General features: G+C 35.0%; 1 protein-coding gene across 1 annotated transcript; it reads left to right on the top strand.

The window, feature by feature from the left end:
* Positions 1–296: 296 nt before the first annotated feature.
* LOC106943471 (collagen alpha-1(IX) chain-like) lies at positions 297–11,854 on the top strand. The gene is made up of 22 exons (XM_015026781.1): positions 297–381; positions 1,326–1,364; positions 1,471–1,533; positions 3,158–3,211; positions 3,383–3,418; positions 3,617–3,640; positions 3,963–4,016; positions 4,149–4,202; positions 4,869–4,901; positions 5,999–6,055; positions 6,140–6,193; positions 6,283–6,336; positions 6,458–6,511; positions 8,098–8,151; positions 8,230–8,283; positions 8,554–8,607; positions 9,578–9,631; positions 10,307–10,360; positions 10,445–10,489; positions 10,593–10,646; positions 11,443–11,496; positions 11,747–11,854. The coding sequence occupies exons 10-22, from the start codon at positions 6,050–6,052 to the stop codon at positions 11,840–11,842; spliced, it is 687 nt and encodes a 228-aa protein (XP_014882267.1). The 5' UTR covers positions 297–381; positions 1,326–1,364; positions 1,471–1,533; positions 3,158–3,211; positions 3,383–3,418; positions 3,617–3,640; positions 3,963–4,016; positions 4,149–4,202; positions 4,869–4,901; positions 5,999–6,049; the 3' UTR covers positions 11,843–11,854.
* Positions 11,855–11,867: the final 13 nt, after the last annotated feature.

Here is an 11,867-nt window from a genome sequence, read left to right on the forward strand (position 1 = left end):
CAGTGAGGTTTAGGCAGAAACTTTGTAGTTGTTTTGTTTTTATCTTGTTCTACTGCTGTTTAACCCAGGAAATTAGATTTTTAAAAAAAAATCTGAGTTAAATAAAGATTAAATAAAAACAAAAATGAAAACCATGCTACTTAGGCAGTTTAATGGGACTAAAATGAAAGCCGGGTTGGGTTTCGTGACCTTTCCTCTCAGATCAGGGACAATAAGTCTTTGTGTGATCGCCCTGCGCAGTACCGCAGCACTGCATGAGGCTTAAGGCTGAAAAATGAAAATCTGCTTTGTGTGTTTGTTTAAAAGAGGAGCGCGGTTGGCCCCAGAGGGCCCCCCGGACCGCCAGGCTTCGCTGGAGTACCTGGAGTCGACGGAATCGATGTGAGTCTGTTTATTTCATCCCTCAGTGAAGCCAAACATCAGCTGTTTCAGCTTCACAGCTCTTCTTACTGTACATTAAAACAACTTTCACTCATATATAAATGATTTCTTCTTCTCCTAATAGTGGAGATCAAGGAAAATATTCCAGTAAAATCAAATAATACACTGAAAAACAGAAGATGGAACTCCAACTAAAATTTATTACATATAATTTAATTAAGTTTGTCAAACTTAATTTATTTATGTTTATTTACTTGGATAAACTTAATTTGGTTACTTGTAACAAATTAACATAATTTTATTAAGTTGGACCAACTGTTTTCCTTTTTCAGCGTAAAGGTATAGTGTGGGACCATTTGAGGAAATAGTAACTGACAGAAAAATAATAAAAGGAGATGAGGCAAAATATTCTAGTAAAATAAAATAATATGGTTATAATGTGACAGAAAATTGTTTTTTTTTTCCATTGTGTCATTTGGATTTTTGAGACTTTTATTCAATCAAAGGTTCTGCCTACAATTAGGAGACGATGAAAAGAAGGAAACAAACAGAAGTAATTAGTTTGGAGCTTCGTTTCCAAATGAGGGTCATTTTCAGGTGTTTGTTTGAGTCTCTGATTGAGAAGAAAATATTCTGTTTTTCATCACCTTTATCTGAAATACAGTTTAAAAACAGCATCAATCAGCTGTTGGTGATCAGGAAATCTTAATTTAATTATTTCAAATACACTTGATTTATTTCGTTTTGGGTTTTTCTGCATTATTCGAATAGTTTTTTTCACCTAAACATAACAAACATCTCACAAATATCCATTTGAGATGCTAAGGGGACAGCATATAAAACCATAAACAATATGTTGAGTGGCCAATTTATAAAACAAATGAACCTTTACATGTATAATTATTGTTTTTGTGTTAATTTTAACATTTTTTCTGCATGTTCAGGGCGAGAGAGGGGAAGACTCCTCTGTAACTGGCCCAGTAGTGAGTGATTTTCTAATTTCTACATGCAGAGTTTCATAATGAAAACAACATTTTAGGATTTATTTATTAAACTGCACCATAACGAGTTGAACATTCCTGTTTCCAGGGTCTTCCTGGAGATAATGGCAAAGATGGGTCTTCTGGAGCTCCAGGCCTTCCAGGAGCAGATGTAAGTAAAAAACAAAATTAGGAATGTGTGTATTTATTAAATTTTAATTAAAAGGATGTTTTTTACATCTTGAAATCTGAAGTTGGAGAACTGGACTTATGTGTCTGCTGGTATCTGAACAGTTTGGATTTTCCTCCTGTGGGCAGAAATGTAGAGAGAGGAAAAATGTCCCCCTGAATAAATCAGTGGGGCTATTTAGGGCTGGGTCTCACGTGGCTTCCTGACAGAAACAGGGGTCTTTTTGTCTGCACCTGAAAGGAGTTTTGGGGGGAAAGGCTGTTCAGAGATGGCTGACAGGAAAGACATGTGGAGTGGTAACAGGGAGTTTTCTGTCTGTCAGGATCGCCACAGAGTGATATTACACCATGGAGGTTAAGGGTATATGACTGAGCTTCAGCTGTAGGAGCAATACAGTTTATTTTTGCCAACTGTTAGGATGGAGAAAAGCATTTTGATTGCCTTTAGACGGGTAATTATGATTTTATCACTCATGCACGGAGAAAGGAAGTTCAGTGGAAGGCCAAAATTGGAAAAACACAAAATCTTGCTTGTAGTATTTTTGTCTAGAGTCTAGAGCAAATATCTTAGTCCACTTGAAATGAAACCAAATTAATTTACAAGAAACTTTTCAGCAAGACATATGAGCTTGTTTTAAGTAAATAATTCCTTAATATTTGTGAAAAATTACAAGTTCCACTGGCAGGTTATTTCACTTGACACGGGGAAATATCTTGTTATAAGTGAAACAATCTGCCAATACAACAAGTACTTTTTAAAATCAATATTCAAAAATTATTTACTTAAAACAAGCTCCTACATACTGCTGTAAAGTTACTTGTAAGTCAGTTTTGTCGTATTTCAAGTGTACTAAGATATTTGCACTAGAAACTAGACCAAAAATACTTTATAAGATTTTCTGTTTTTGCAGTGAAGGGTAAAAAAAAGACACCAGATTTTCCTCAAATCATAATTCAAAGGAAAAATGCAAACAAAGTTTAACTGAAGAATGAGGTAGTCTGATACATTTATTTTACCTAATATTTTTGTAGTTTTGTAGATTTATTTGAGTTAAATTTAGTATATGCTGTTTGGTAGAATCACCTTTTAAACTGTATGAGTTGGGTCAGACATTTTGCTGACCTGTTGGCCCATTCTTCCTGACAGCTATAATAGGGTGTGATCAGTATTTCCACATAATCCACTTTTGTCCCCACAGCATGATGCTGCCACACATTCTCATACTTCACTGTTATGATGGTGTTGTACTTCAAATATAACGATGTGCTTCACAGCCATATACTTTATTTTTATCTTCATCAGACCACATGACCCGTTTTAATGTCTCTGACCCTGAGTGGCTAATCATGCTGCATTTGGAGTTTTAGCTCTTTCACCAGCGTCACAAAGCATTTTCATTTATTCACAGGCTTATTTACACCTTTATATAACAATATGAGTGGATGTGTCACTGTCAAGCATCTGGAAATTGTACAAATATAGATGCATTAGACCTTCAGTTGGAGCGAGCTAGCTAGTTTGCCTGCTAGCTTGGTTTAAAGCTAGCTAGTTAGCTCGCTCGCTTGCTACACCGATAGGATTTTAATGAAATGTGTGTCGTCTGCAGGGACCTGTGGGACCCCCGGGGGATCCAGGCCCTTTGGGCCCAAAAGGCTCAAAAGTAAGTCTGTCATATTTACAGCATTAATAAGAACTTTCCAGAGGATTTTCACACAGAGTGTTTTCATCAGCTATGTCTGTAAAGATGGGATGGCCCCCCACTGATTTCTAGGTTTCTGTGGATCTGAAAATAACAAAGACAGACAAAGTTTCTGTTCTTGTTTGGGTTTAGGGGGAACCTGGAGCTCAGGGACCTGCTGGAGAACCGGTAAGTAAACATTTTCAACATTTCTGTTACAAAGAGATAATATCACAGATTATTATAATCTCCAAATTGTTCCACCTAACCTTGCAGTAAACTGTAGCGTTACTGCAGAGATTATTACTGCACCAGTTTGCCTTTGTCTGATTGCATCTGCTGGGTTATTCCAGATTAACATCATAATCTCTGATTTGTCATCCACAGGGAGTAGGACTTGATGGGACTGATGTGAGTAAAGAAGTTACAGACACGTTCCATTATTATGCTTTGTTATTGTAAAGCAAAGCTCTTCATTCTATGAAAATAGAAAAAAAAAGAAAATAAAGTCACAGTTTAAAAGGAAACTTATTTTATTTTGTCTATCAAACACAAATTACGTGAATAATACAAAAATATCCACATCAAAGTAAAATCAGATTGAACTGTTTCAGTTTTTGTCTGACTCTGGAAATTGTAATTTATTATAGTTTTTTATGTAGCAAACATTAAGAATCTGATGCTTGGTACCATTTTGCAGCATTCATTACAGTTTCTGCTGGTTCTGTTACAGGGTATTCCTGGCACGGATGGGCTACCAGGTGAACTGGGAAAAGTAGGACCGCCTGTGAGTAAACAACACCTGGTAGAAACTTAAAGTAATCAACTGAAATGGAAACTTGCTTTTTTCATAAGAACATACTTCATTTTTTTAAGGAAATAAGAAGATGACTGATGAAAACTTCTTTATGTGTTTCAGGGAGCAAAAGGGAGGAGAGGTGCCGTTGGTCTGCCTGGTCCTATTGGTCCTCGGGTAAACATCCGTCTACATCCGTCTGGTTCACTTTATACACACGTTGCATGTTGTCGTTTACATCTGGAAACAACGCGGTGCTGCCGCGTGGAGCAGTTTCTTTAACAAAATAAAACCAGGACACGTAGATATTATTAGTTTAGTGCAGTGCACAACAGAAAAGGGGAAAAATAACGCTGAAAAACAGTTGAAGAATAACTGAAAACCACTCATTCTTCCGTTTTCTCGCTCTCTGTGTCGGCTACGCTACACACAGACCGGTTACCATAGCAACCGACAGACAACAGCTCCACTAACGTTTCAGGATTCAGCACCAAAAAACACGCAAACATTCCCCACACAAAGAAAGGAACTTTCAATCTGTTAGTTTTATATTTTTATTTGTTATCAATAAGTGATTACTAGGGTGATTAACTTTCATTATTAGTGATTAACCCTAACCCCTAACCCTACATCCCTGACCAACCTAATTGTCCTCCTGGGTTACAAACCAGAAGTAAACTATCAATTTAAAAATGTTTCAGTCACATCATTTTTATAGAAATGAAGTTAAATGTTGAACTTTCCAAACTAAATAACTAAAAAACGCTGTACATCCCTACCAGATGTTTGAAGCAGAATATTCTCCCACAACCATAATCTAATTTCATTTTTTGCATCTTTTAGGGACCTCCAGCTGTTTACCAGGGTGAGGAGCTGGTGAGTGGATTTGTTTTATGTCCATTTAGAAGTAAAATAACATCAAAACGTGATTAATCTAACAAATGAACAGGAGGATACGAGACCTTTATCATCGACTTACGCAGGAAAACTGTGGAAGTTTCAAAGTGATTGGTAAAACAATAATTCTGGTTATTTACTGTTAAAGTAACTCACTCCCTGCAGAGGAAATTAATTTGAAGATCTAAGTGTAGATCAGGGTCATGACCTCAACACAAACATTTTTACAGATTCAGTTAAAAAAGTGGCTCTATTCCAACACAACCAGTAAAAACAGCTAATATGTTGCATTTATTCATTTTCATATCCGTTTTTAAAAATCTATTACATTTCTGAAATGCCAGCTGTGTCTTATTTAGGTTCATTTTGAATTCTAATTCAGTGACACTTTATCTGAAGGGATGTGCATACACTGCAAAAACACAAAATCTTACCAAGTAATTTTGTCTAGTTTCTAGTGCAATTACATTAGTGCACTTAAAATGAGACAAAACTAACTTACAAGTAACTTTTCAGAAAGTTATAAGAGCTTGTTTTATGTCAATAATTCCTTAATATTGATGAAACAGTTCTAGTTCCACTGGCAGATTATTTCACTTATAGCAAGACATTTTTTCCATGTTATAAGAGAAATAATCTTTTACTAAGTTTTAATCAATATTAAGGAATTATTTACTTAAAACTAGCTCCTATGTCTTACTGAAAAGTTACTCATAAGTTAGTTTTGTCTTATTTTAAATGTACTAAAATATTTGCATTAGAAACTGGACCAAAATACTTGGTAAGATTTTGTGTTTTTGCCCTGTTTAAAGCAAAGTTGCATTAAAACTTGCATTAAAAGTGTTAACTTTTAAAGTGACACTTTATGAATGTCGTAAACATTCATGAAGACTCATTCATGTTCATGACTGTTATTACTTCAGTTTTATGCACACCCTTCAAATAAAGTGTTACCTCTAATTCTCTATTAGTTTTTTTAATTAGGTTTTTCTTTAGTATTGTGTGTTTTCTGTTTTACCTGTGTATGGAAAGGTTACAATTGACTGAAATAAATAACTAATTGTTGTATTTTTCAGTGTCCCACTGCCTGCCCAGCAGGACTGAATGGATATTCTGGACTCCCAGGGATGAAAGTGAGTTCACTTTTAAAGATCGGCTGCAGATCAGTTTCAGTTTTCGTTTTTGAATTGATTTTAACTTGAACTTTTACTCCTCAGGGTCACAAAGGGGCTAAGGGCGAATCAGGTGAGCCCGGAAGACAAGGACACAAGGTGATGTCATGCCACAGATGATAACAGATAAAAAAACCAGAGATTACACTGTAAAATTAAAACATTTATATAACTGCGATAATCAACAGGGAGAGGAGGGCGATCAAGGACCGCCTGGTGAAGTTGGAGCTCAAGGACTGCCAGTAAAATATTTCATTTTTGTTTCCAAAATGGCCACTCATGTCTAAACTGATGATGTTTATTCTCAGAGAAATGATTTTAATCCAGCATACTAACTCCTCTCTGTCTGCTGAGTAATTTTAGGGCCCGGGTGGAGCAAGAGGCCTTCCAGGAATAACGGGCCCCAAAGGAGACCGGGTAAGAAAAACGGGGTTTGAATCTACTGTTCACTCATCATGGCTAAACACCTTAAAACGTTTTGTAAATCACTGCCAATTTGTTGCTTCAACCCAGTCAATAATAAAGTGTTTCCAAAGATTTACAATCTCTGTTAAAATATTGTTTTCTGTTATGTAAAAAGAAAAAAGGTTAATAATGTGAAAAAATAAATAAAAACTGCAATAATCTGGCGTCACGAGTCTCCACATCTTTAAACTAAAATGTTGTTGAACAACATGCTTTTTGTTGGTTGTAGTCTATCAGTCTGACACAAACTTTGATCTGGCTAAATTTATTTTCTGTTAGAGAAAAAAATCACTCTAAATTCTGGCCTTTTACTAAACTTTTGCAAAAGGCCATAATTTATAATTTGGATGCTTACTTGATGCTGAAAAACTAAATAACTTTTCATTTTGTGGTTTAAAACTGGCTAGTATCTGGAATTGTTTGATTTTTTTTCAGTCAACTTGACGAGAAACTCCCAGTTCCAACTTAAGAAAACTAACCCCAAAGTATGATACTGCCACTACCATGTTTTACTGTGAATAGGCTGTCCTCCTGGTCATGTACAGGGACATTTTTGAAGTTGATTGGTAGTTTGGTTTTAGACCAGAACACAATCTCCTGTAGGATTTACTACTTTCTTTTTGAAACACGACTTTTTTCTTGGAGCCATTTCCATATTTTTTGTTGTTGTCTTTCAATAGAATTGTCCAAGATATGTCATACTATTATGAAAAGTTTTTAAACATTTATTATGGTTTGTCTTTTTTACATTTCCTAATTCTTGCTGCTTAATTAGGGTAGAAACTTATTATAAATATATTATTTCTCTAACACTAATCAAGATGCCAAAAAGTAAACTCTTATTGTGTTTGGGGAAAAGTAAAATCATGTTAGATTAGGGCTGAAAAACATATCACAGAATATCAATATCTGCTGATATGGATATCAGTAGATATTGATAATTACTTATTAAGTTTTTCTTTGTATGTTTTAAATATCTGAAATACTGCCAAATGTAACCTTTGCTGTTTTATCCACATTTTCTCCTTTCACTCAACGTCACTGTTTTTTATTTTTAAGCAGTTATGAGGCATGGGAGCGAAACCTTAAACTGCTGCTGCGCCAGTTACTCAGCAGATTGTTGCTAGGCAACCAAAGAACTAGTGAGTTGCTAGGCAACCAAAGAGCGAGTGAGCCAGTTGATTCCACCAACTTTGCTTAGCTGGCTGTGAGATGTTGAGCAGCTAAAGTCTTTCCTCTGACTACATCCCCCAGAATGCTGGGCGGTTCTGGATTGGGATTCAGTGGAATTATTGAATATTCTACATTCTACATGTTTTCTATTCATATCAATCATAATAGATATTGTTATTGATTTGTTGTCCTGCCCCATGTTAGATCTTTGATGGGGAGATCCAATTTTTTTCCAGTATAAAACAAGTTTTTCTGTGCATTTTAAGTAGATGTACTCCAACAACATATGACATAAGTACTAATAAATAGAGGGAATAAAGCATGTTGAATTAACCTTTAGCTGTTTCTACTCTCCACCTGAACAGGGACCTCGTGGAAAACCCGGTGATGTCGGTCCGAGGGGAATTCAGGGAGCACCAGTGGGTGGACATCCAATTGACTGTAGAGATTAATTAATTAATCAATCAATGTTACTGATGAATGTTTTCACTTTTCAGGGGGATCCAGGTCAACGAGGAGCAATAGGGGAGAGTGGACAAATAGGAGCGCAGGTAAGGCAATTAAAAGAGTACAGAGAATATTAAAAAGCAGGAACTTTTTATGGTTTCTCATCTGAGATAAGTACTTTCACACTTTCTTCATTTTCTGTTTCCTCCATAAACACCCTGATTCTCTCTTTGCTTGTATTATAATTAAGGTGAAATTGAGATTATTTTAATTATTTTCTCACAGATAATAACTCAAGTTGTGCTTTTTAAACAAAAACCAAACATTTGCACCAGTTTTTTTTTGTCAGTGCTTCTTATTTGTGTGTTTTTTAGGGGGATCGGGGCCCACAAGGAATCAGGGGGGTACCAGGGCCAAAAGGAGAACCTGTAAGTCTCACTTCATCGTATTTAAGCCAGAAATGCAAAACTTTATTCTTGTCAAGGTGCACATCCTCGGTTCTTTCCAATCCACTAATTATTGATTATTATAGCCTGACTGTTGTTTCACCACAAACACACCAAAATATTTAAGTTTGATGAGATATCAAACTTAAATAAAAAGTATCAAATTGTCATACATTTTAAAAGACAATTATCCTTGATAGACACCAAATGTATGTAAACATTTGAGAAATTTGAGGAAAGTTACAAAAAAAAATATCTAAAAAATGTTGGCCAAGTTCTTCTTAGCAAATATAAATTATTTTATTTTATTTCAATTCTAACAAAGCTAAAACAAGAAAGGTTTGCCTGATTAACTGCAGACAGTGAGAAAAAAAAAGTCTTTATATTCAGTGTTTGTAAAGATCTGGTTTTAGCTGTAAGCTCTAATGTTGGGATGTCAAACTTAATTTAATTTCAAGCCACATCAGCATCATGATTGTTGTGGCAAAATATATTGAAAAACTCCTTATCAAACTGTTAAAGTATAAATAAATAGGTGTCTCTGCATTCAATTAGTACTTCTTAAAGTTAAATAATATTGACATCTTTTCACATTAATGTAATTTGGCAGCATAGAGATAAACACTGCTTTAATTTGATTAATAAAATAATATTGTTTCCTCGAAGGCTGTATTTATGTGTCTATCTAGAGTCCTGAGGGCCACAGAAAAACTTATGGCGGGCCGGATTTGGCCCCCAAGCCTTGAGTTTGACACATCAAAACAATGGTAAAGATGTCACAGAAAATAATCTGAATCAAAAGTTACACTCAGTTCTGAAGAATCTAATCAACAATCAGTCCTGTTCATGGTCGTTTATTTCATGTATGAATCATACATAGTTTTTTAATATTGATGGTTTTAATATATAATTATGCATCAGGATTTCTCATGGCTTCCTGTCTTGTTGGCAGGGCCTTCCGGGTCCAGATGGCCGTGAGGGAATACCTGGTCTGCCTGGCTCAAGGGTAATGTCGTTATTGATGCTGTACATGTGAAATTATACTAAACCACAGTTAAAAATAAAACACTTTATTCACTAGTTTAGGTTTTTGTAAGCACAGTTTAGTTCCTTTTAACCTGTTTATCAGTACCTGGTTTCCATTAAAAATGTATGCAAAACTTTGTCTATTCCCTTAATACCCCCCAAAAAAAAACACAACATAATTTCACAATTTCAGTGTTTCCATTAAATAAAAAACGCAATTAAAATCACACACACTTCAAAAACACAAAATCTTGGTAAGTAATTTTTGTCTAGTTTCTAATGCTTTCTAGTAAGATATAGCAGTTTGATTTAAGTCAATAATTTCTTGATATTAATGCAAAAGTACTAATTCTGTTGGCAGATTATTTAATTTACACAAGACAATTTTCCTGTTATAAGTGAAATAATCTGCCAGTAGAACTAGATCTTTTTCATTAATATTAAGGAATTATTGACTGAAAACAAGCTCCTATATCTTGCTGAAACGTTACTTGTAAGTTCATTTTTTCTTACTTAGAGTGTGCTAATATCAGAAATTAGGCCAAAAATCCTTTGTAATATTTTGTGTTGTTACAGTGCATGAATAAATATGTTTACTAATTAGTCATTAAAACATGTCATGATCCGCTCTGCCTTTCCGTTGTTTTATTTTCAGGGTCTTCCAGGGAAAAGTGGCGCTCCGGGTGATGCGGGCACGCAGGGGCTTCCTGTGAGTGATGTTTTTTTTTATTACCGTTTTTATCTTTTTTATTCTCACACTTTAATGTTGTTGAACATCATTTTGTTCATTTAGGGTTTACCAGGTACATACGGCCAGAAAGGACAAAGCGGCACAAAGGTATGATCAAAACTGTAGCAGTTATTATGGTAGAAAAACTTTATAAACTCACTAAATGTAGACAGGTTGAGAGAAGTAAAAGTTACTCCTTTTTTCCAACAAGGGTAACACGGGAGGCCCAGGAGTTGTGGGACTGATGGGATCTCCAGGGAAGCAAGTAAGTTTAAGCAAAATCAGACCTTTATTGTATTTATTGACTGAATTTGTGTTTATACACTGCAAAAACACAAAATCTTACCAAATAATTTTGGTCTAGTTTCTAGTGTGAATATCTTAATACACTTGAAATAAGACAAAACTAACTTACAAATAACTTTTCAGCAAGAAACAGGAGCTTGTTTTAAGTCAATAACTCCTTAATATTGATGAAAAAGTGCTAGTTCAACTGGCAGATTATTTAATTAGACATTTTTCCTGTGTTATAAATGAAATAATCTGCCAGTCAAACCAGTAAATTTTCATCAATGTTAAGAATTTTTTTTACTTAAAACAAGCTTCTATATCTTGCTGAAAACTTACTTATAAGTTTTAAAGCTACAAGTAACTGAAAAGTTCAAATGTACTATTTTCACAATAAACTAGACCAAAAATACTAGTGAGAGTTTGTGTTTTTGCAGTGAAAGTCATTTTGACTTTGTTTTGTATAATCTTTGTTTATTTTCATCAAGACAAATGACTTATTGTCCAGGGACAACAAATGAAAAGTAGCTTTTTGGCTAATTCTGGTGCCTTTACATAAATGTAATTTAATGTGCATAGTCTCTCCCAAATAAATAAATTAAATTAAATTAAATTAAAGTCCAAAATGCAAAAGCAACCATTCTGAGACGTAGAGGTAAATCACTATCTTTTGAATCACTATTCAAAAGATAGTGATTTTAAACTATTTAACTGAAATAAATGTCACCTGAAGTTTAAATGATTATCTCATTAGTGGTCATATTTACTTCCAGGGGGAGCGAGGAGACCAGGGGGAAGTGGGACCTGTGGGACCCAGAGGAGGACCTGTGAGTTTTACATGTCGGCTTCATATTTAAAGTTCTTCCTAAAACATTAAGTTTATTTTCTTCACCCTTGATTCCAGTTTGTTCTGATAACTCGGTGCCAAACCACTGATAGGAAATCTGGTTAATCAACTGAAAACATTCAGAGTGCTTAGCAGATGCACTGCAACAACCTTTTCACTCCTACTGCTGATTATTTTTTACTAATTTGTTAGACAAACTAGAGACAGTTTAATATTCTGTCCCGTTTTAGGGTGAACGTGGGGAGAGAGGACCTGATGGACCGCCAGGATTACCAGGAGGCAGGGTAAGACCTGACAGGTGGCTTATTTCAAGGGAAAAATATTAAATGAAATTTCCTCAGAGGAAGTGAC

This window comes from Poecilia latipinna, unplaced genomic scaffold (assembly GCF_001443285.1).
Source record: "Poecilia latipinna isolate Pla-1442-1.1 unplaced genomic scaffold, P_latipinna-1.0 Scaffold5333, whole genome shotgun sequence".
Taxonomy (NCBI): Eukaryota; Metazoa; Chordata; class Actinopteri; order Cyprinodontiformes; family Poeciliidae; genus Poecilia; species Poecilia latipinna.

What these genes read in the sequence shown, in the direction of transcription:
- LOC106943471 (XM_015026781.1), top strand. An exon ending in CGGGCCCCAAAGGAGACCGG is followed by an intron (nt 6,512 to 8,097) that starts GTAAGAAAAACG and finishes CCACCTGAACAG; the next exon opens with GGACCTCGTGGAAAACCCGG. An exon ending in TGGGATCTCCAGGGAAGCAA is followed by an intron (nt 10,647 to 11,442) that starts GTAAGTTTAAGC and finishes ATTTACTTCCAG; the next exon opens with GGGGAGCGAGGAGACCAGGG.